The 25,514-nt window shown below is 50.4% G+C and overlaps 1 protein-coding gene across 1 annotated transcript; it reads right to left on the reverse strand.

Moving 5' to 3' along the window:
- Window positions 1-7,266: 7,266 nt before the first annotated feature.
- On the reverse strand, window positions 7,267-25,138 carry LOC128728953 (histone lysine acetyltransferase CREBBP). The gene is made up of 17 exons (XM_053822603.1): window positions 23,980-25,138; window positions 21,605-21,927; window positions 15,027-21,467; window positions 13,733-14,993; window positions 13,359-13,648; window positions 13,108-13,265; window positions 12,384-12,488; window positions 11,356-12,301; window positions 11,039-11,269; window positions 10,736-10,966; window positions 10,251-10,648; window positions 9,778-10,180; window positions 9,347-9,691; window positions 8,984-9,262; window positions 8,567-8,869; window positions 8,170-8,202; window positions 7,267-8,109 (listed from the first exon to the last, which is right to left on the reverse strand). Exons 1-17 carry the CDS (start codon window positions 24,038-24,040, stop codon window positions 7,267-7,269), a joined length of 12,651 nt encoding a protein of 4,216 aa, XP_053678578.1. The 5' UTR covers window positions 24,041-25,138.
- Window positions 25,139-25,514: the final 376 nt, after the last annotated feature.

Consider the following 25,514-nt stretch of genomic DNA (forward strand, 5'->3'; position numbering starts at 1 on the left):
GCCAGTTATATGCCGAGAAGTCGTCCTATCGCGTGACTAGAGCGCGTAGACTTCCAGGAAGTGATGTCCTTAGCCCGCACCACAAGCAGCCGCATCTGAGGGTCTGAAAACAAAGAAAGGTAGACGATGAGTCGCCATCGTGCTCAAAAATACGTCTTCCTAAGTACACGACTGACACCTGGCGCCGTAATGGCTGCAGCAGTATTATTCGCCACCTCGTTTGCTGGGATGGCGAGAAACGCACGGAAGAGCAACGAAAGTTTGAGGTCATTTTTTGTCTATCTTTGAGCTGCATTACGGTAATCTTCACCCAAAATCAGATTGTTAATTGAAAGAAATTCCATATCACAGACCTCTAGCATTCATAATAGGTAAGAGATGCGATGTTCTGAATAGATTTTTTTAGTAAAATTCAAAAGTTTCAATTACATTGATTTGAACATAATACTTGAACTACGCTTATGGAAATAATTTAGACAAATTATACAGCAATGAGCATAATAGCATAAGTATTTATATTTCAAGAATCATGGAAAATCAAACAAGTAATCCCACATCTTCAACAATCACTTTCAATAATTAAAAAAGATACATATTTTACATATGATACTTTGCACAGAAGATATAATTTGAATGGTCTTTACAACTTTGGCAAACATAAAAAACTGAACATTGCACTTTGCACATTGGGTTAAAAAATTAAAATGGAGGTTTACTACGAAAATAATGTGAAATGATACAATGATAACATTTGCAAATGACGTATCAGAAAATCAATTCATTCACAAAAAAATATTTAAAAAAAAGTATGAAAATTGTTGTAGGGCTGTTGCTTTTTTATTTTTCAGTGTATTAGCCTCGTCAAAGATGAAATATTGATTTTAATCATTCCTATATTATTTGCTCCATAAGAAGCTACATAATGAGATAATAAAATAGGGCAATTTCTGCGTTTGTAAAACTCCAATAAGTCTTTTGCTGTACAACTTTATGTTTGTTGAAAATTGTGACGAAGGCGTGCCTCGGATTTCCATACAATTCTGAAAAGCACGTCTTTTTTAAACCATCTTGAATTCCAAAAAAGACAAAATATTCTTGCTTACCATGCACATAATTCTTGACCATGATTACTGACCACAAAAATTCTTTATGAAAAGAATAGGTTGAACGCTTATAATAACCGAACAGAAGTCAAGAAATCTTGGGGTAGACTTCAACACTACTAGAGTTTTAAAAAGCAAGTTGAAACCGTTGGTTTTGTAAGGTCTGACAATCCTTTATGGCGGGTTTGTTATTGAATATGTCGACCTTTCTTTTCTAATTATTCATTAATGCTGCTTTTACTTAATTGATAGTAACTACACCAATCGTATAATAAGTTCAATGAATTTAATTTTCTGTTAACGGTTTTAAATATCCAAAATCTGACATTTCGAGATGTGCGTTAAAAAACGCTTCCGAAGCGTTGGTAGCTCATGAGTTCCGGGTTCGTTGATCCAATTTTCTTACTCACTTTCTCTCATTGCAATGTTTCTTTCATTGGGATTTGTGATTTTCTTTCTCTCTTTCTCTTTCTTCCCGTTGCTTTTCCCGTCCTATGCACAGTAACTCACCTATAAAAGCTCGCTGCTGTTCCGTTGCTTGAAAAGTTGTAATAGTTAGTACTTTTAGGACGAATTTAATCACGTAGTATTCCAGCAACGGGATATGTTAGCAATAAAAAAAAAATATGTCACATATCATATGCTGTGTCCTTTCCACAAAGAAAAACTCGACTACATTTTGTATCACATTTACCGTCTCTCCCCTCCCAGCACTTCATTTCCCCGCAGAAACACGAGATGACGATCGACATTGGTTTCCGTTTATTAGTTAAGAGTTTTCCTTTGTACATCATTATTTAGCAGAATATGTATTATTTCAGCCTTTCTCGTACTAACAGCTGCAAACCGGCTTTGGCCATGGTCTGGCGCTGTGCAAAAGTGTTTACGGGTGTATTGTTTTTTTTCCGTCAATTATGATTACTACTACTCCAGCATTGTAAAAGCTACCCCATATTCCTTCATCGTTTGGCTCGACTGCTTTTGTAGAAGGAAAAAGACGTCTGACCCTGTCAGGACTGATGATGATTGGATATAAGATAATGTGTGGTTTATGTTTCCCTCCAATTATCGGATTCTTTCTTTTTTTTTCAAACTGCATTTTAACATGAAGGTGAAAAAAAACAAATTAAGAAGACACAAAAAATAGTCAAAAACTAACCATCATGAAAGGCTTTAGTGGTATCTGAAATCGATTGTTAAACTGCTACACCGTTTAGCGGTGCAAACGCTTACCGTTATGTACATGACCCTTTGTTGGCTGAAGATCCTCTAGGTCAGAGGTACGAGAGAGTACAACGAAGCTGCATATAACTCTCGTGCGAGATAAGGCAATACTTGTTCAGTTGCATCGACGGCGCTGCTGTTTCCAACTAGATAGAACATTTTACCTTCTTATGTGTACATTTGCCAATTAGATTGAGCTATATCTACAAATGTGGCTTTTCCCAGAGATGTGCAGCTTTTTTGCCCACATTTTCCATCGGTAAATCCCAGCGCCGTCTGTGCTCCATTTTCATTTTCTTTTCAGCTCACGCATGCATATTTGCCTCTCAAATACCGTAGAGGAAATTATAATTTTATAATATAATACTATTTTATTTCAAATTTGCCTCTCACCAGAGGCTGAGAGGAGGCAGCTTCACTAGCTTAATTTTCTTACATGATCTCCTACGCCCATCGTTTGGCAAGAAAATTTCATCCCACTACCCATCCCGCTTACTGGATAATTTTCGAAAGAAAAATAATAAATAAAAGCACGACATACTCTGGAATTTGTATACATTTTATGTTTGCTTTCTCTGTTGGATTTGCTTTTCATTTTCGTGTTTTTTTACATTTAGCATAGTACATGAATAGACTTTTTTTCGTTTCTATTTTTATATTAGCTTGTAAGTATTTAAAGACAATTGGTAGAACGATAAAATTAAAACACGCACTGCGGGAATTTTCGTAGCCAGCCGTGATTGCGCTGCCATTACATTCTTTTACTCTTTTCTTTAAACTGCCTCAGTGCGAAGTTGTCCCCCATACCCTGCATCGTAGCCTTCTTCTTCCATCCCACGGATATTTCTGCGAAACACCGATTACAAGGGATGATAAGAAGGGAGAGCGGGGAATTTGGGGGGGTGGTTTACTACTATTACATCTCTGTTTTACCTCTCACGCCCCAAAAACCGCGTTTCCAAAGGGCGCCTTCTTACTAAATTACGTTTTATATCTACCTCTAATAAATGTGGCATTTGTATTATAATTTATCCCCTCCATTTGCTCGTATAGATACAATTAGCTTTCCTTCGCATTCACGCGCGGCCGGAGCGATTCACCGACTGGGATTTAATATATTTATATATATATATTTATATTTGCATGTATACCTAGCGCGCCTGAGCATTTGGGTACCGAAGATCGCGGCCTGTTCCCGTTGCTAGGACCGGCTCTCTCTTGTCCGAGTCTGAGCATTTCACAACAGCAACGGGATATAGGAGGTTGAGGGGGATGCATCATAATATACATATTATTTTAGCTTGTTGCGACATATGTACATCTTCTCCTGTGCATAGAAAAGCGGCTGATAAATTACAAAAAAAAACATGAATAGAAAAATAACTACTACTTGTTTGTGAAAATATACGCTGCCTAAACGCTACATGTTGCAAAAAAATCGGAAGGATTAGAGTGCCTTAAAAACGACCTAATCGTGTGATGTGTTTTTTCTTCCTTGACAAATCGTGCCTGCTTCTAACGCGATCCTGTGACACAGAGTGTGTGTATTAGTAGTTATGATAGTGTTCGCAATAGCAAACAATATCATGAGCAATGATAGTGAATGAGAAACGAACAAGAAAACACATTCACACCCCCCTTCGACGGAATAAACTGGAAATGCACACACGTACAGTTGTACTTTGGTTCTGTACAACCTTCATTGGTTGGCGTGCACAAAATGGCCGTACATCTGAACGACCATCTAAACGAGAATACTATTACTCAGAGCAGAATGAACAGTACGATCACGCAAGAACCGCACAGCGATATCTTAGAAGGTCGTTAAATCGAAAGAAGGTCCTGCATTCGAAACGCACTTACAAGCCTTTTTGGAGCACTTATCAGAACTGGTGAAAAAAAAAAAGAATTTTCATGCGAGCCACGATTTTATACGTTTTTTGACAATCTGTCACTAGAGCGCGCGGGTCAAGTAAAAGTGCGTATTTAGTCGATTTTACGGTGGTTAGCGAGTATCCTCGTACGTAGGAAAAGTATGGATAATTACAATCCATTTGATTCGATCCTTATATTTTGAGGCTGCACGTGCGATTCGGCGGCTAAGTATGCCCGCATGCAAAGTGTTTAACACGTTGACTGACACGGCTATATTAGAAGCAATTTCCACAACGAACATCGTCGGAAGGTAGTAAGCAAGAAGTATCACTATTAGCCACCGGTGGCTGACATGGAAGTCAACGTGCTAACAACACAGCCACTTAACAATTTCCCATCATCGACCATTGTCGTTTCCAGCGATTGCTGCAATTGCTAGGAAACGGCGAGAGAAAAGAAATATAGCATGGAGGTAATTATATGCTCGCGCGAGATGTGCCGTGATCTCAGCCTATATGGGCGCCACTGTACAAATAAGAACCTACGTAACAGACCGATAAGCACAAAGCTATCGGTTAGCAGATAAGGATAAGGAGGCATTAGAATTAAATAAAATTAAAAAAACAGTGCCTAACTTCTTGCCGGTCCTATCGCAAAAACCAAATAGGTATAGTAACGAATGATAAGCAAAATGGAAAGAATAAATGATACTGCTCTGATTTTCGATGCGCGCTTTACTGGAGAGCGAGGGGGATCGTATACGCACATGCATTATATGCCTTCTTATGCTCTGTCCACCTGCTTGAGAGTCGTATGCAGCCGGGCGTGGGAGTATTTTGAGAAGGTTTGAAGGTTATCTCCAGCAAACCTTTACCTCATGCCGGGTCCGCATTCACTCTCCGCGTATCTACCTTGAAATACTCTTACTCAGGGATCTCCAAACTTGCTCGTGTGGTTAAGAGACGATCACAGGAACTGACGTTACTTTGTACACAGGTTCCTTTAGGCAAATTACCGTACTAATGTTAGTGTTAGTATTCTTGTTTCCTTTTGCCCATCAATTGTAAACTCCTAGCGGGTCCTGTCGTTTGGAGATCCCTGCTCTAACCCGTCTTAGGCTTAGAGAAAGCCCGATATTTGATCAGCCGTGTTACCGACGAAACAGAAAAACTGGGGTTCGTGCGCCCATGAGACGTTCACCACGAGCGAGGTTGTAACTGGTACGAACTTAGCAATGTGGCTTCTCGCTTAAAATTATTGCTAGAATACACTTGTTTCGGCTCGGTGGCCGTTATATCGAAATAAAAAAAAATACGCTTGTAATACATGCCAGTAAATTATTCCCCCACATATGACGCTTATACAAATAAAACGTTTATATATATTTATGTACATAACGTCGTAAAAGCACTATCCTGACGAAGGTAAGTTTTGGTCGTGGTTCCCCGCTGTATCTTAGGTTCCCACGGGACGCCATTGCTTTTTATTTAACGCCTAATTAAATCGCCTGCTAGTTTATTTTCTGTATGTTCCTTTTTTTGCCTTAAAGCATAGGGTTGGACCACCGTCAGTCAAACCGAACTGCCAGCCCATTCCTTCGCACTCATGGCCCGAGAGTCCTGGGACTCTCTGCTCTTTATCTTACCACCCAAAATGCACACCCCGTGTGCCATAACCCCATTTTGCTCCTTCTCTACTCCCCCCCCCCCATCCCACGAGAACGGGGTTTACAATCGAGAACAGATGTCTTATGTACAATTAAAGGTGGAATATTAAAACAAACTATAATATATAATATGTATAATCATGTTTCTATTAATAAATTTTAAATACGGTGCGCACGCTTATCGGGCTTAGCGAGCTCAGGTAAAAGTCCTATTCTAGGCATTCCTTTCTTTTTAGCATCACTGTTGCTTATAAATAGAAATTAATGATCAATTTGTTTGCCTAATAGCGTTGAGAATGAGTGCACGTGTAAGTTCTCGTACGCGTCTAGTACGATTTATATACAATATGTTTGGGCATGTTTGACGATGAACCTACATTGCGTCAAACTACAAAAAGCCCTGCGTAACGAATGAACTGTGTGTTCGCGTACTTGCGCTCTAGCGTTTTATTTAACTTCTAAAATTTCATTGTTTAGCCATTTAAGAAAGTCACTTATATATCCAGCGTTTTTTCCTGCTTGCATTTCTCTTTTTCCACGCTGCAACGCTGCTTTTTGTTTTCCTTAACAAGGCCTTGTTTTGGGATATTTCCATCTGTTTTAACGCTCTTTATTTTCTCTCTGTCTCGTTGGCTACTGTTGTAGTGTTACCTATATACCAAGCACTGGAGGCAAGGATTATAAGACCAGATTCTAACATCGCGCACTGCTAAACTTGCGGTGCCGTCGTCTTTACATACGGGCTGGCTGCTTAGTATTAGTAGCTCTTATTGAATTGTCACCTAAACATGAAGATATATTGCCTAACATTGAAGACTGTTTGCTTACATATATAACTGTTAAAATGAAAATATTATTAAAGGTGCATAAAAACGAAATATTTCGTGAGTACAAAACATAATGAAACCTGAGACAAATGGCTTCACAAACGAGTAATAATAACTTAAATTGCCGAATTTTCCAGTTATTGCCGATGAACAAGTGATCTTCAATCTCTTTCTCTCTCGCTCACTTGTTATTCTATTAAAATTGTATTCTTGCTAGTAGCAAATACAATACATACAGATAACACATGCAGACACAAACTCTAATTAATCGAACTTATGATAATTACCTACACAATGATATTCTATTTGACTACGAAAAAAAAAACATTAAATACAGTACATGTGCACACAGTACAAAACAGATAGATCATGAGCGCGTTCCGTTGCAGCATTGCTGTAATCACTATTCTTACTCATTCATTATCTTTTTTTTGTGACTGTCCCGTTTGAACGATATCTCGCTAGAAGGAGTTACATTCGCCTTCGGTCAATATTCGCAAGAACTGCAATATTCAAACTAATAATATCAAAATAGCGTCCTATCATCTACGTTGACTTTGCTACAGTACTACTACAACTGGTCGACAAACTTGCTCAGCTGGTCCGGTAGGGACGTTTCGTTGGCATTACTGTTTCCACCCGGTCCAATGATGCCAACGCCCTGCGCTAGGTCCTGCTGCACTCCGCCACCACTACCCACCACGTTGCCTGCCCCAACGCCACCCATACCACTGACACCACCCACAACACCGACCACTCCACCGACCCCGGCGACTCCACCCATACCGCCACCGACGGCCATCGTGTTAACTGGCCCTCCAACACCCACCACACCCACCCCGACGACGTTGCCGCCACCCGGCATACCGACACCGCCGCCCACCATACCCACCACGTTGGTGGGCTGGTGCGAGTGCATGTGATTATGTATGACGACCTCGCCCGGTTGCACCGGGACGGGCGAATGCGACGGAATGTGGTGCGGGGATGGTTGGGCCCGCGGTGATACGGAGGGTTGGGCGCGGGGTGACGGAGCCGCCCTCGGTGAGGGTTGTGGCTGGGGGCTGCGAATCGGAGGAGGTGATCGCACCGATTGCATCAACTGCTGCTGCATGGCCAGCTGCGGGTTCGGTGGACCCATCATGCCCTGGTTGGGACCTTGGCCCTGCTGTTGCTGCAGTTGTTGCGAGAGCACATTCACACCGACACCACCCGGTGCCTGGGGATTGGGTTTCATCGTTTGCTGGATGTACTGCTGGTCTGGGAACATGCCACCTTGGCCATAGCCACCGCCCATCTGCTGCTGGGGCCGGGGGCGCTGGTTGTAGGGGGGTGCCGGCGGGATGTTGCCACCCGCCATGGCTAGCTGCCGGTGCAACATGAGTTGTTGCTGTTGTTGCTGCTGCTGTTGCTGCTGTTGCTGTTGTTGCTGCTGCTGTTGTTGTTGCTGCTGCTGTTGTTGCTGTTGTTGGGCTTGCTGCTGCTTGTACCACAGCTGTTGCTGGAGCTATGAGGGAGGGGTTTAAATGTGATGTGTTATCAAACGGTACGGTTTTGGCAACAAAACTAAGCTCTGATAATCAGAAAAACTTATAACAGACAAATTCAACTAAAACTGAACCATTTAAAAAAAGTTTCGCATGTGCACTAGTCTGCTTGTTAACAAATTTGTAACTAAAACCCATTGACAGCGCGAACTTAAAAGTCCTTTTGGGGGAAAGGTTTTTCATCAACATAACCTAAGAAATCGTAGCTGTCACGACGACCCAACCAGCCCAAGTATACTCGGGTACAAGGTGCCGATTTGAGCTGGTAACAGTTATGTAACAATTCACAAAACAACGACTTTAAGCGAAGAGAACATGACTTACCGGAAGTTGCATGGATGGATTGTTACCCGGTTTACCACCGCCGGGCATTCCCTGCACACCTTGCATTCGATTCGTTGGCATTTGGCCACCACCGGTGGGATTGTACACCATCACTGGTTGGCCAGTCTGTACCTGTTGGACCTGTGATCCTCCCGGATGCATAACGTTGTGCTGTTGCTGCTGCTGTTGCTGCTGTTGTTGCTGCTGTTGTTGCTGCTGCTGTTGCTGCTGCTGCTGTTGCTGCTGTTGTTGCTGCTGCTGTTGCGGCATGCCAACTTGGTTTTGATTCTGTTGGTGTTGAGCCTGCTTCAAATGAAACGAAAGAAGACGAAACATGGTATTGTACGGTGCACACGTTCGCGCTGGGACAGGCTCTAGTCGCCTATAGGCCTATAGCGAAGGTCCTTTTTCACATACCTGCTGCCGCTGCTTGATGAACGCTGCCATAAGCTGAGGGTTTGCCTTCAAAATCGACAGCAACTGTTGCTGCTGCTCCGGACCGGCGGCCGGGTTCTTGAGGGTTGCCATCAGCTGCGCGATTGCCTGCTTCGGTTGGGTGGCCATCTGCGTCTGGCCGGGTTGATTCTGCTGACCCGCTTGCTGCGCATTACCCATCATGCCACCCTGCATGGCGACCGGTCCCTGCCGTATGCCACCCATCATCTGTGCACCTCCAAGACCACCGCTCATGAGCCCCTGAATGGTTTTTTGGATAAATTTCACGTTAGTGTCCTGCTCCTCGACACAATGGGTAAAGGCATGATAACGAAAGCCACTTACCGATTGCAGCGAGTTTTGTGGTTGTTGTTGCGGCTGCTGCATCAACCCTGGTAGTGTCGGTCGCATACCAGGACCACCGCCGTTGGGATACCGCGGATTCCACTGATCCATCTGCATCACGTTTTGTCCAATGCCAGGTCCACCGGATGGACCCATCGGCACACCGACCGTGTTCGGTTGCTGCTGTGGATTCGGTAAAACCCCCACACCAGACACGCTAACACCGACGGCCGTGTTCATGTGAGCTCCCGGCATCGTACGCTGCATAACCGGTGGCACCATCACCGGGTTCACCTTCCCGTAGCCCACGTGTGGTGCTTGCTGGCGAGCGGCTTCTTCCTGTACCTGCGCACGAGAAGAGAGATGAGTTAAAAAAAAAGAAAGAAAACGCAATTGTGCCGCAAATGGCGCTCTCGTTTGTCGACACATACCTGCTTCACGACCTGCAGTACATTGGCGGGTGGTGTTTGTGTTTGACCTCCCGGCTTCATACCGATACCGGCATGATGCGGACTGCCCATACCACCCATCGATACGGTGTTCCCAACACCTGATGGGCTCATAGCACCTGCGTTGGGATTGCCGAGCCCACCGCACGCCATGTTAGAGACAACACCTCCAACACCAGCCGTAACACCGATCGCCATCGTCGCGTTACTAGCCGGTCCGGACGGTGCAACCGAACACCCGCTGATGACGTTGGTAGAACAAACCGCACTGCTCATGCTGCTGCTGGCTCCGTTGCTGTTTTGTGGAATTTGCGGCGTTGGTGCACCGATACGGGTCGTGTTCATCACCGCCATACGGCGCCGGAGTAGCTGCTGCTGTTGCAATCTATAAGAAAAGCAAAAAAGGAAACCCCTCAATATTGTGTCACAAAAACTCATCCTTCGACGGTGCCTACCTCTGCTGTAGCTGTTGCTGCTTCAGCTTGTGCTTGATGTTGGGACAGAATGGTACGAGACACTTCGCTTCCTGGCAGTGTTTGGCGTGGTAGCAGCAAAGCGCAATAAGCTGCTTGCAAATCGGGCATCCACCGTGCGTCTTTCGCTTGCAGTGCTTGGTGTGCTGGACGACACGTTTCATCTTCTGGCATGAGGGCAATCGGCAGTTGGCATCGCGACACTGGCACGCGTGCACCAGCGATTGGATGCAGCGCTGGATCGACTGCTTGCGGGCTTCCTGCGGGTTGGTTTGCTTCACATCCGACGGTGATGAACCGTCGTCGAGATCGAAACCAAGCTTGTCCATCTTGTGCTGATGGCCCACCTTCTCCTTACACGTGATACAGAGATCAAAATCCTGCAACGGGAGGAGGCAGAAAAAACGCAGGTTAAAAATGAACTGGCTGACAGGTGAAGCGAACCTCGCGTAGGTAACTCTACGTACGTCACAAACGGTGCAGTGATATCGCGTCTCGACGTGGTTCTTGCAGTTGTTGCAGGTGTAGACGAACTTGTCCTGGCCCTGGTTGTGCAGCTCGTACAGCATGCAGAGCGTACTGAACTGCGCCCGGCGTAGGGACGAAAACTCGTAGTGCTTATCTCTCGCCAACGTGAGGAAAGCATCTCGTCCGTCCATCAGATCGCAGTTGATGAGCGGGTCGGGATCTTGGATGGGCTGTGATGGAGAAAGGAGAGATTAGAGAATGCAACGCTCACTCCTTAGAACACTCTGTCGCGCCGTACTTACCGCTAGGCTCGCCGCAGACTGTGCCGAGTGAAGACGGATGACAAAAAACACCTCCTTGTGCTTTTCCATGGTGGCAAATATCTTTGCACTGAGATCGTTCCCAATCTGTTCGTTCGTTTTCTTATTGCTTTTGCGCTGCGCGGCCTTTGATTTGTTGGACTTCTTTGCCTTCTTTTGGCCCTTCTTTTTGCCATCGGCCACGGTGTCGCTGTCGTCGTTCATCGACATGATCTGTGCACGAAAAGAAAGAACCTCGAAAATAAGGCAAATCACTTCCGACAAGCGGGTGCTCACACACACGCCCGCAATATCCTTACCGCGTTTGCAGCAGCCTCCTCGCGCTCTGCCTGCTTGCGTTTCTCTTCCTCCTCCTGATCGAGCTCCTTGATGCTTTCCTCAAGGACGTTCGGCCAGAAGTCCCCTTCGAAGTAGGGCAGCTCGGACGCCGACTGCAGCTTGTCCTCCATGGCCTGCTTGAGTATGTCCTTGTAATCCTGAATCGTGCGCTCAACCATGCCCTTATCCAGCATCTTCTTGTACCACTCCTGCAGCCGCTTCGGCTTCGGAATGCGCTGTTCCGGTGGGTGACAGTGGAAGATGTAATCGTCACCCTCCGAAGGCGGACAAGCCCAGATATGCGCCATCGTGTAACCAAGCTGCTTAGCGTAATCCATGTACCCAAGCAGAATCTCGTGATACACCGCCGTCCGGTACTGACGAGGGCGGAAAAAATGCACCGAATCGAGGTACGCAATGTACACCCGGCGCGTGTTCGGTGCGGCACATTCCGACCCGTACTCCTGCACGTGCATGCCAAAGAAGCACACGTCAATGCCATCAACTTCCTCGAACGCAAACAGGGCCTTCGCACGGTACGGGAACTCTGGCAGCATCTCGCCATTCTCAACGAACCGGCTGCGCATGCCCGGCTTGACCTCCACCATTTTGTCCGAGCTGGACACGACGCGAATGTGCACCTCGCCGGCACCGGCTTCCTTCTTCTTCAGGAAGTTGTTCACGCGCGTCTCGATGTACGTGCCGAGCTTGGACGTGGGCAACCGTTTCGCGTTGAATTTGTTATCCTTGCGCTTTTGGGTTTTCTTCTTCATGCAGGCATCGCACACGAAACCACCGGGCCAGATCGTTTCGAGGTACAGCACACAGATCTGGTGCTGCTTGCGGCCACAATCGAGACAATCGACGAACGGTTCCAGCTCGAGGTGGTCGTTCTTCATTTCCTTGAACTGGTCCTTTTTGATTTGGCTGCAATGGAAACACCCAACACGTTACCGTTGGTTGCACCTTTGGGATGGCCGGATGACCGGGGTTCAGCAGGGATACTCACGTTTGCGACTGCATCGGATCATCGCCAAGCGTGACCGTATCGCCTGGAATCTCGTTGAAGCACTTCTGACAGTACGTGTATCTGGTAGACAATGCCCCAAAAGAGCTTTTAGTTATGTTGAAACATTCCCCGTGAGGGTTAGGGAGGTGGTTTTTTTTTATTTTATTTTTGGTTTTTGGTTGGTGAAGAGAATGAAGATGAGTGAATCGTGTGTTCCCGATGTGTTCGTAAGCATGTTTTTTGTGTTGCGCGAGGAGGATGAGCGATATGAAAATATAAGACACATGATAGAACAAATTAAAATCCATTTGCAAAGCGCACGTAGGGAGGGAGAACAAGTGGCCTTTTAGAGGCGATGAGCTTGGAGCTGAACTTGATGTGATAAATAAGCGTTCGTTCTAGTGCCGAAAGCAATTCGAGAGTGTTCCTCAACGACCTTCAATATGTAAAGCCTTCGACCTTCGGCAAGATGCTGTTAATTGTGCATATGCTAACAAATCACATTTTGCCATATGTCAGAGGTCGGAGCAGAAGTATTTTGCTTAACATATAATTTTAGTAAACTCTTCATTTCGCTAGTTCTATATAGTTCATCACACAAATTGAACGTACAAAATGCTCCTCATTCTTGTTTCTCTCCCTCTCATTCGTATATGAGCTTAGGATACATTAATGAAGTTACACACATTTCAACAAACACACACACGCGCGCGCGCACACTTACCGGTTTTGGTAGCTGTAATACTTTGCGTCTCTCGGAATGGTACACAGCTGCTTGCCGTAGCAACACAACACCTGCGGATTGAAGGTATACTTCCGGCCACAGCAGTAGCCCAGCGATTGCATGACGGGGTCAATCTCCAGCTCGAACACCTCCGACAGCTGTGGAGATGAAAACCGCGACAACGGTAAGCACCAATCCACTTTTTGTAAAGAATGAAAAACCCCTAAGCTCGGGGGAGGTGGCTAGCTTACCTTGGTGCAGTATCGGTAGACACGTGACGTCTTCCGGTTGTACAACCACGCATTGTCGAACATCAACCACACGTCGTCGACGTACTCGCGCGGATCTTGATACTGTCCACTTTCGAGCTTCTTCCGGATCGTGCTCAGGTCCATCGGTTGCCGGACGATGTCGAAATAATCCGGTATGCCGAGCGAATTCGGATCGACCGGCATCCGGAAGGGTATCGATTCCGGTTCCTGCGCCACCAGCTTCTCGAGTGTCGGTATCAACGCCTCCCGCAGTTCTTCGGGTTTGAACGCTGTGAAAGGGAAACGCAAAAGCGGACGTTACAGAATGCGAGCGTTGAGGTTAGGAATCTGGCGCTAGCGCGGGAGATACTTACAGCACTTCTTCTTGTTGTCACTGGCGTTCGTCTGTATGGTCGGTTCGGGGTAGACACCGGCTTTGAGGTCGGATTTGACGGCCTTCGTCTTGGGACTTCCCGCACGCTGTTCCACGTCCACCTTAAACTTGCCCACATCCAGCTTGTTCTTGCCACTGCCACTACCGCTGCTGCTACCACCATCGGAACCATCCAACATATCCGCCTTCATGTCGTGCGCCATCATGTTGATGCAGTCGTTGTTCACGTTCTTGCCACCACTCTCGCTACCCCCGCCGGACGTGTCCATCGGGTTGCTTTCCGGGTCGGATTTGATGTCATCTTCGCGCTTCATCTCAAACTTCCCTTTATTGTTCTTGCTACCACAACCACCGCCACTGCCACCACCGCTATCCTTCGTGCTACCCGGTTCCGGTGAGTCTTCTTTGTCGCGAGCCATCGCCGCCTCAAGGGCGGCCATTTGCGAGCTGAACGAGGATGACGATGTCATGCGGCTGGCGGAACCGGCACTCGTACCGGCCACTACCGGTGCGCTTCCGATGTTACCGTTGGCCGCTGCATTTAGACCACTCGTACCCGCAAGAACTCCTGCGCTGGAACCGACTCCCACCGCGCTGGTTGCGTTGCTAAGTGCCGTTGAGGAGACGGGTACGGCTGTGGCGGATGCCGTCGTCGTTGTTGAGGTGGATCCGTTCAGCGAGAGCGCTACGTTATGCCCGGAAACAACCGACGAATGGGTTGGACCACCTGATAGCGCTCCTCCCAAGGCTCCCGGTGGTAGCAGGCTCGAGCCGACCACACCCGGAAGGCTCGACGAACCACTGGACGAAGGTCCACCGAGCTGCTGAGAGTCAGCCACACCGCCACCAACGCCAACCATCGTTGAGGAAGCTTCGGAGGGCGTCAGAAGCAGCGGAACAATACTGTTTGGTGTGTTGGCCGCCGGCGAAGGCAGCATAGGTCCGTTCGAGGTCGACACCGTGCCGGTATTGGGTCCAATACCGCCCACAGCACCGTAAGGACTTCCGACCAGCATATCATTGCTGCTCCCGACAAGCCCTCCACCGGCACCACCGGTTCCGGCACCACCACTGCCCATGCTCGTCGATAGCATGCCAATGTTGCGCTGAGCTTGCGCCTTGCCACCACCCAGGATCTTGAAGCCACTCGTGTTCATCGAATTCACGAACATGCCACCTGCGTTCGCTCCGGAAGCACCCGCGGTCGGGTTGCCAGCTTGATTCGAGCCTTGTTGCTGCTGCTGCTGTTGCTGACCGACAACACCCGGCACCACACCCGTGTTGTTGACGACACCAACACCTCCAGCACCGAAAGCGGTCCGCATACCCTGCGCCATCGTTTGATTTCCGAGAGCGCCCGAAAGTTGACCGAGCTGCTGTTGCTGCTGCTGAGTGCCATCAACACCAACACCGACACCAACTCCACCACCACCACCGCTAAGGTTGGCGCATTTGGCACGCACGATATCGTTGAACTGCTGCAACTGCGACGAACTGTCCATCATCGTGGGCCCGTTCATGAACGCTTGATTCACAACCTGTGGCGATGGTTGTGGTTGGGGCACACCCACCATACCCTGCGTGTGGTTGTTTAGCTGCGCGTTACCCTGCTGCTGTTGCTGACCGAAGGGTGAAAGGCCACCGGGCAGGACAGTGCCACCAGCGCCGGTTACAACCGACGCCACGCCACCATGAACAAGATTCCCGTTCGGACTTGGACCGGGCTGTGAAACGAATATTTGCTGCGCCTGTCCCGGACCCTGCTGCTGTTGCTGCTGGCTGTTCACACCCAACCGGCTGTTGGGGGGAAGCTGCCCACCGAGACTGTTTTGAGCTTGACTCATCAACCCACCGCTACCACCAACCAACTGCTGCTGGCGGGCTTGCATTTGCTGTATCGTCGTAGCATTCCCAGCCGTTACTCCACCAAGCAGGTTCACCTGCTGCTGTTGCTGCTGCTGATGGTTGTGATTGAGCGGACGAATCTGACCCGCATTCGGACCAACCTGACCGGTTCCTCCGCCGAGCTGCTGCTGCTGAAGCTGCTGGTGCTGCTGTTGCTGTTGCTGCTGCAGCTGCATCTGCTGCTCTTTGCGCTTCTGCCGTTTCTCCTCCAGCTCCTTCTGGATCTTGTAGATCTTCTCCGCCAGCAGGTGGTAGTACTCCGAGCGGGAGTTTGCCATCTCGTACATATCGCCCTCGACCTTCTTCGCGTACGCGACCAGGTTGTACATACGCTTGTCGAACATCGCGGACGGATCGGGTGAGGGAAAGATCGCCTGCACCAGCTTGTGCACGAGGTGGTTGCGTAGGTCGGGCGTAACCGAGTGATGCCAGTCCTTCGTACCTTGCACCGGCACTGCCACCATCGAGGCGTTGCTGCTGCTCGTGTTGCCGTTGTTGCCGGTTGTTCCGGCGCTGGAGAAACTGCTGGTGCCCGGACCACTCGTGCCGCCCAGCACGCTCGTGTTCATGATGGGCATCGACTGGGAGGTCATCGTTTGCAGGCCGGTTGTGCTGCAAACCGCACTGTTCGTTAGCGTGGTGGCAGCCATACCAACACCTGCACCCGTCGTCATCTGGCTGTCGGGGCTGAACAGCATCTGATTGTTGCTCGTCGCTATTGGAATGATGGAGGGGTTCGTCTGGGATTGCTGCTGCTGCTGCACGGTCCCTTGCATCGTTTGGTTGACAGTAACGGAGGGATTTGTACTACTGCTGTTCTGGGAGGCCACCGACAGCACGGTGTTGCCTCCGTTGCCGGAGAGCATGCCGCACGCGTTACCATCGTTGGCGTTTTGCTGCTGTTGCTGCTGCAGCATGTTGCCAGGCACGAGCTGATTCGGTGGCATCATCAACCGCACGGTGTTGCACTGCTGCTGGCCCGGGAGTGGCATGTTGCGGATGTTTAGCTGATTCGCTTGCTGCGGACCACCAAGGTTGGTCTGGTTGCCAAGGCCTACTTGCGTTGTACCACTGAGGCCGCCCTGCAGGGGCGAGGAAGAAGCACATTGCTGCTGCATGTTGTTCACCAGCTGCTGGTTGAATGGTCGATTGCCAACAACACCCGTGCCGTCAACCGAACCCGTCGACGGGGTGTTTTGCTGCAGCAACACCTGCTGCGAGCTGCCATCTTGTGCTGCTTGATCTTGGCTGCCGACGACCGATTGAGGTAAGAGCCCCTTCAGGTGGCTTCCAGCCTGTTGTCCCGCATTCGTCAGTGGTGAAGCCTGCGGAGTTGACTGACCCGACAGGAACGGATCGTGCTGGTCGGAAACATCCGATTGCTGCTTCTGCTGATGCTGTAGCTGACCGTCAGACTGTTGTTGTTGCTGCTGTTGCTGCAGCTGTTGCAGCAGCAGTAGCTGTTGTTGAGGTTGTTGCTGCTTTTGCTGCAACATTTGCATCTGCTGCTGAGACGGCAGTTGTTGCTGCTGAAGCTGCTGCTGCTGCTGGAGTTGCTGTTGCTGCATCTTCTGCTGCTGCTGCTGTAGATTCAATTTGGATTGTTGCTGAGCCTGCTGCTGATGCTGCTGCGGTGATGCGAGTGATGCTTGCGGTGTTAGTGGTGTGTGAGGTTTCTGCAGGTCTTGCTGCTTCGATTGCTCCAGCTGCAGTTGCCGCTGCTGGGGCGAGGGAGATTGCTTTTCCTTCTGCTCCTGCTCTTGCAGTTGAGCCACGAGACTGTTGCCGGACACGTCCTTCAGCTCGTGATCCTGATCCTGCAACGCTTTGGCCAGTGAGGACGTTTCGCTCTCGTCACCCCGCAACTGCTGCTGTGCCACGCTGCCGGGTGGTTTGCTTTGATCCATCGAAACCGACGAGTCCGGATCAACGTCCATGTGCTCGACGCCCTGATCGCCTGGTTTGTCCTGACTCTGCTGTCCATCCGACGATTGCTGCTGATCCTGCCCTCCGACGTCCAGCTTTTTCTGCCCATCCTCACCCAGCTCGTTGCCCTTCGTTTGGTCGGTACCGCTTGCGTCCTCACTTCCGCCTGACTCCAGTTTCACCTTAACGTCCGATTTCAGCAGCTTGCCAGCATCATCCTGCCCATCTTGCTGATAGCTAGATGGCAGTGAGGATTTCTGATGACCCTGCGAATCGTGCATATCCTCGAGCTTGATCAGCTTTTGCTCCTGCTGCGAACGACCACTCACACCACCGGTGTCCTTTTGCTGCTCATGCCCATCCAGCTTATCGCCTTCACCCACACCGGCGGTTTGCTGCTCGTGCAGCTCCAGTAATTGTGACTTTTTCTCCCCCAGTTCCGACCCACCACCGGTATGCTCGGATTGACCCGATGAGCCCTCACTACCCGATTGCTTCTCCAGGCCAAGCTTTTCCGTCGAATCCGGCTGCATCTCGTGATCCATCCCATCAACCGCGCACGCCTTTTCCTGCTTCACCGCAGCTTGATCCTTTTGCTCTATACTCATGCCAGCCTCGTGCGCTTTTCCGCGTTCCTCTACCGACTCTTTTCTGTCATGTTGCTCGGACAGACTGGAACCGTCTGCGTTGTCCTTCTGCTCCGACTGTCCCTCCTGGCCCAGATCGTCCATCTTCGATAGCTCCTGCTTGTCCAGCTTGTCATGATGTTGCTCTCCACCGTCTTGCGCTTGATGATCCTTGTGCTCCTGGCCCGGCTTTAGCAGCTCGCTCTTGTCCAGCTTGTCAGCCTGCCCCACCGAATCGGGCGCTTTATCACCGTGCAATGGCGAACGCTTATGCTCACCCTCCTTGTGGTCGGCTTTCTCAGACTTATCGTGGTTGTCATCGTCCGCGCTATCCTTCTTCAACCCATCGTGGTTCGGCAGCGAATGCGCGGACCCATCCTTACTGTCCTGATTCTTGTCGTGCGCGTCCAGCAGCTCCGAAGATTTCGATTTATCCTGAAACTCCCCATGATCGCCCAGCTCCTGGCCCTTCTGCTGGTCGCTCATCTCGCGGTTGCCGTCCTTCTCCTGCTGTAGCTCCTTTTGCATCGGCAGCTCTTGCTGCCGCTGATCCGGCTTTTGTTTGCTAATGTCCAGCTGCGATGGCAGCTGGTCCTGCATGTTTGCACTTGCGTCCTGCGACTTCACGTGGTCGTCTTGCTTGATTAACAATACTGATGAGGATGTGTCAGCACCGTCCTGCTGACTTATTGCACTTCCCGTTTCTTGCTTTCGTGTATGATCACCATCGGATTGATCCGCTGGCTGCAGCATCGGCACCAGCGTTTGCTGCTGCTTGTCCGCTAGATCGTTATGCTGCTCCTGCGGCTGCAGATCCAGCTGCTGCTGGGTTGGATCGGTTTTCGCCTGCTCAACCTGCTGCTGGTGCTGCTGTTGCTGCTGCAGCTGCTCTTTCTTCTGCTCCAACTCTAGCTTCTGATGTTGCAGTAATGCTGACGTAATCGAGGTAGAACCGACGCGTCCTACTCCTCCAACGTCCACCGCGACTTGCATAATTTTCTTATGCTCCTGCTGGGACGCTAGCTGATTTTGCTGCTGCTGCTGCTGCTGAGGCGACTGTGAGTGGGGCTGTGGCACAAGTTGAGATGTACCTTGACCTCCTTGCAGCTGGGGCTGAGACATGGGTGATATTTGTTGCTGTTGGTGTTGCGCCTGCGTTACCTGCCGTTGGGCAAGTAAGGGCGATTTTTCATCCTGCTGTTGCTGTTGCTGTTGCTGCTGCTGTTGCTGTTGCTGCTGTTGTTGCAACATAAGCTGCTGCTGTTGCTGCTGCTGCGACATAACTTGCTGCTGCTGCTGTTGTTGCTGTAGCTGCGCTTGGTGCACTTGTAGTTGGGGAGACTGTTGTTGCATCATCTGAGGTGATTGTTGTTGTTGTTGGTGTTGCTGCAACTGCTGCTGCTGTTGGATCTGCTGTTGCGAGTACGTTTTCTGATACATCTGCTCTTGCTTCATCATCAACTTTTTATGCTGCTGCAGCATGTTGTGCTGTATTTGCTGTGACGCCTGCAGTTGCGCGTGTTTCTGCAACAGCTGCTGCTGATCCTTTACGGATAGCATCATTTGGGATTGGGATTTTTGCATTTGCTGCTGTTGCTGTTGCTGCTTCAGCTCCATAGACTTTTGCTGTTGGTCCTGTTGCTGCATAAGCAGCTGCTGCTGTTTTTGAGGCAACTGCTGCTGCTGCTGTTGCTGCTGCATCGCTTCCTGCTGCTGAGCTATGTGCTGTTGCAGTTGCTGCTGCAGCTGCTGATGCGGTTCTTGTTGCATATGAAGCTGTTGCTGCTGCGGTTGCTGTTGCATTTGCTGCTGCTGTGGATGATGTTGCTGGTGAGATTGTTGAATTTGAGATTGCTGAGATTGCTGCTGCTGTTGTTGTTGCTGTTGTTGTTGTTGCTGCTGCTGCTGTTGCTGTTGCTGCTGTTGCGACGCTTGCTGCTGCTTTAGCTTGTTCGTATCACGGAGCGGCAAGCAGACGGGACAATCCTGCCGCTGGCAGTTCTTCCAGTGGTTAATGATTTGGCGCGACGAGGAGCAGTGCGTTTTGGGGCAATTTTTGCCCAACTGGCAGGATTGCATGTGCGTCAGCACCTCCTTCATCGTGCGGCAATGCGCCAGCGTGCAGTTGTTGGTGCTCGGGTTTTCCGCCTCTCGCCGCTGGCACTTGTGCGCGTGCAGCAGCAACACGAGCTGCTGCTGAATCAGCTTCCGCTTCTCCGGATCAGCCAGCAGCTGGTTGCTGCCGGAGCTGCTGTTCATCGTGTTGGACGCAGTTCCTGCGGCACTCGGTGCACTTGGCGCTCCCGGTACGTTCATCTGGTTGATTGCTTGGTTCTGCTGTCCAGCGGCTGCTGCTACCGACGAAGACACGAGTGGCCTTATTTGGGGTGCATTCGGTCCCGGTCCACCATGCTGCTGCTGCTGTTGTTGTTGCAAAGTGACCACACCAGCCGGGTTGTTACCCTGGCCGGATGAAGGCTGACCAACGCTACCATCGGAACCCATCATGTTCATCGAAACCCCGCCACCGCCACCACCACCACCGCCACCACCCGCAACACCACCTCCCGGTGGTCCAATGGCCACACCGGTGACAAGTGGGCTCGGAAGCCGTGAACCCGGTCCAGCAGCATTCGGAGGCTGGCGATTAACGAGCACGGGTGAAGCGGCTCGCACCTGCGTCAACCCTCCTGCCGTGGCCGCACTCAGCACATTCTGTTGCTGGTACCCGACAACAAACTGGCCACTGCCTGCCGCACCTCCACCACCCATCTGGCCCACCATCGGGGAGCCAACCGCGTGGCCCTGCTGCACCAGCTGCCGCAAGCCGGGATTCATGTGGCCCGTCGTTCGTGGCATCAAGCCGGGATTGCCGAGCCGCGGATTGCCCGCACCCATCGGTCCGTTCTGTTGGCCAATCGCGTTCGGTGGTGGTACGAGTTGATGCATCATCGGACCACCGGCGGGGTTTGCGTTGCTTTGCCGCACGTTGCCGCTGTTCAGCACCAACCCACCGCCGGACATGACGCCTCCGCTTAAGCCCATGCTGTTGCCCATGACGGGACCACCACCGCCAGCCGCACCGTTCGGGTTGGCCGGACCAATGCCGCTGCCCATGCCGAGCATCCCGCCACCGGTCATCGCATTCACCACCACGTTGTTGCCCATCGTCTGGTTCATTGGTGCAAGCATTCCTGGGCTTTTGCCGCCAAGTGGCCCCATTGCCAGCATCGATTGTCCGGGCATGGCTTTGTTGGTCTGCTAGAGGAGGGGTGGGAAGATAGAGAAACATGTCAGTAAGCATCCTAGAAGGCGTTTCGCGCGTTCCGTCAAGCGCTTCCATCGTTTTCCTTTTGTCTCCACTAAATCAAGCTGATACGAACCAACATTCTTACCTGTTGCTGTTGCTGCTGCTGTTGCTGTTGTTGCTGCATAAGATGATGCAAATGTTGCTGCTGTTGCTGCTGGATTTGCTGCTGTTGCTGCTGCTGCTGCTGTTGCTGTTGCATCTGCTGGCGCTGCAGGACGAGCTGCGACACCTGGGAGAGGTTGGAACTTCCCCCGCCCGGATCGTCCCCGTTCATCTGCGAACCGGGACCGGGACCGGGTGGTTTGTTGCCACCGCTGAGTGAATCAACCCACGCATTGTCACCCATCAGCTCGTCCGGCAGATGGTTCTCCAGGTCCAGCATCTGATCGAACGTGGTTGGGATAACTTCTGGACGTGAAAGCCGGTTCCGCGTTGTGGTGTTCCCCATCGTGTTGGGCATCGGTGGCAGACACAGGAGTAGGACGTGAAAGAGAGAGAGAAAAAAAAAGCAATCCGGCTGTTAGACTTGCGCGCGCAACAACCCGAAGGCAGGATTGATGTGGGGGGAGGATGATGTTGCAGGGTGGGAGGGGGGGATTGGAAAAACAATTCCAGGGGGAAGATTGAGGATGGATGCCCTGGACACATCCGGAGGTTGATCCGGTGTCCGGGAAGTGTGTGGCCACAAATCTCAGGGTCGATACAAACTCCATGCAACGGAAGGATATTGGGCTTTTTTTTTGTTTTTCGCCGATGGATGACTCGCTCTTTAAGCTGATTTAACGTTCGCTCAGTGCGGCTACATAATTCGCTCTTCATCGGAGAATTTTCTCTCTCTCTCTCTCGCACACATACACACACATTCGCATGCATGACGTACACTTTCTCCGGCTTTCTCTGGCTCTGGCGGAATGGAGTGGCAGAGACGGAGCGAAGAAAATGGGAAAAGTCTGCCGAGAGATGCAAAAATGGTACGGAATTCGGGCCAAACAATAGACACACACACACACGCACAAGCAGAGAGCTTTTCCGGACCAGAGCATAAACATCGAATGCACCCATTTCGTGCACACATACCCACACACATACACGCGCGGTACACGTTCGTGCATGCATTATAGGGAGTGCTCTCGTGCGCGCGCGTGTACAAGCACCTGTGTGTTGGTGTGTGTGTGTCAGAAAGGGTCAACCGGGCGTGCGCGCGCGTTCACAAAGGTGTGTGCGTGTGTTTGGAGTATTTCATTCCGTCTAGCAAGCGCGCAACACATTCGCTGGGAGGGTTTTCGTTCATAAATTGTGTCCAGAGACCACCACACACGCACGTACACCTCGAGTGGCTTCACACAAACACATACGCGACCATCGAGCGGGTGGCGTCCGTATGTCAAAAGGCGGGCGCTTTCAACCGGAAAAATAAAAATGTTTCCGAATGCACTCACCAACACACGGACGGATGGGAGGGGGGGGGGCGCACGCATGGGGCATGCACGCACGCAAGAAGTGAGAAACTAACACACATCCACGAATGCGAACGAATGAGTCAAAAAGAAATGAACAGGGTTAGCCCAAGCCAAAGGCGATCCTGCCCGGCACATGGATCAGTCAGCTTCTCGCACGCATATCATCATCATCATCATCATCATCATCGTCGTAGTCATCGTCATCGTTCGGTGCTTGACATTACGATGCTGATCACAAACTACACCGAGGGACAAATTTATAACGCGCGCGCGCTCCGGTACACATACCAAATACACATGCAAACGGGAAAAATGCACGCACGCAAATATACACTGAGAGAAAGCGAGAGAGTGCGCGCGTGTGAGAGCTAACGCAAGAGAGAGAGAAAACAAGCGCACGCATATTCGCACACACACACACGATTGTTTCTTCGCCCGTGCAGGATTTTCCATCAACTTCAGTAGGCCCAAAAAGTTTACACCGAGAGCGCGCGCGCGTGCGTGTGTGTGCGCGTGTGTTCGTGTCTTTATCTCAGAGCTCTCTCAGAGAGAGAGAGAGAGAAAGAGAGAGCGACAGACGATCGTCTACCTTTGATGGCCCTTGGATGCGTCCTAAGACGAAAGGGTTAGTGATCCTTGTTTCGGAAACGCACACATACACGTATCGCGATCACGGTCCAGGAGTGTAACGCGCTGTAACAGTTGTAACGATACATCCGTACTTTCATACACATACACACACACACGCACGCGCGCGCGCTCGCTCACGAATCTCGCGCCATATACACGGTGACGATCGCATCGAACACATACGCACACATACACACGCGCGCACACGCGGCGGACGCACGAATTCACGAGATGGAGGATGCATTTTGCGAGCATCGGTTGCATGCGATCAAAACCACAGTTGGGAGGTGTGGTGTTTTTGCAGCGAAGGAGAAAACGAAGCCAGGGGAGGAGAAGGAGAGGGAGTGGGTTTGAATGTATGTATGCTTACCTGAAGAGACATCACGGACCTTCGCCCGTTTCATCGGCGGTTCCTCCATATGATCGGCCATCGTTTGTTCACTCTTTCACGAGATTTTTTTTTTTGATAGAAGTAGTCACGGCGTTACACGAGAGGAGTGGGGGCTGCGGGTGGTGTGAGGGGGAACAACACCAAGAGAGTGACACGCGTGTGACGACGACGAGGATCCTTTCCTCTTCCTTGTGCCGCGGTGTATCCCTGCTGCTGCTGCTGTTTCTTCTTTCTCTTCCTTCGCTTCTTCCTTGTTTTTCTCACCCCCTCCCCCCCACCACGATCGGGGTTTCCCCTGGTCCCCGCGCCTCGTGTGTCGACGCCGCTTCCGTGACTATGAATCCTTTTTGATCCTCGTTCCTGCTTTCTCTGACCCTACCCCTGCTGCTGGTTCGTCTATTCTTCTTCAAAAGTGGATTGATGCGGCGCGACGGCTGGAACGAGGAGCCGGCGTGCGTGTGCGTTGGTGTGCGTGTGTGTGGGTGCGGGAACGATGTGTTTATTGCAGGCTCGGGCGGTTGCTTGAAGGATGCATGATTGATACCGTCAAATTCCACGCACTACACACACGTTCGGACTCTCGCCGCATCGGACGCGCTGCTTCTGCTTCCGCTCTACCACACATTTGCACGACGGGTAGTTTTTTCTTCTTCTTTCTGGTCGTTTCCGCTTAAGCGCGCACCGCCAGCACCACAAATTACACTACACACGAGGAAAACGGCCACCATCACTGGGGTACGCACACATTTTACTTCGCTTTTTCCTTTTTTCTCACCCCGCACATACATGCTCCATCGCACCACTTGCCGCGCACTACACTGGGTTAGGGATGTGCTCTCCGCTCTTTCTCTTCACCCCCTCCCCTTCCTCTCTTCCTGCCACGAACCACTTCTGGCTTCACCCGCCACCCGCGGCTGCTGCTGAAGACGAAATCACAAACCGACCGGTTGTCTCTGGGTGGGGCACGGGGCGGGGTGACGACTGGTGGCGGGGAAACGAGCGACGGCGCACGGCACACTCCTAATCGTCGGCATGGGGCCCCCGGGGAAAGGATTTTCGCGTGGAAAACAAACGTGGGAGGGGAAAAGAAACACAGAAAGGACAAACACACAAAACAAACAAACACAAAAAAGGAACACTAAACTACACCCAAGCCGACCGGAACGGTGCGCACGGAATGAGGATTTTTACCGTCGGAGAACATTCCACCTCTTGGCGGTTCCTGCTGGAAGGACGAAAAGGAGAAGCGTGATCAGAAATGATATGACAGAGCTTATTCGCGGGTGTTGGTGGGTGGGTGGGTAGGGGGCGGTCCGAGGAAGCGACCGGCGGGAGGGCAGGAAGAAATGAAAACACTAGCTCCCCCTCCGCCCCCTACCCCACACACACACACACACACACCATCGATCGACGACCTGTACACGATGCAATTGTTTATTACAGCTATCTATACATATAGATGTGTATGTGCCGCACGTATGTACATGTACATGCATCCACACGCAACGTATACA

This window comes from Anopheles nili, chromosome X, assembly GCF_943737925.1.
Source record: "Anopheles nili chromosome X, idAnoNiliSN_F5_01, whole genome shotgun sequence".
Taxonomy (NCBI): domain Eukaryota; kingdom Metazoa; phylum Arthropoda; class Insecta; order Diptera; family Culicidae; genus Anopheles; species Anopheles nili.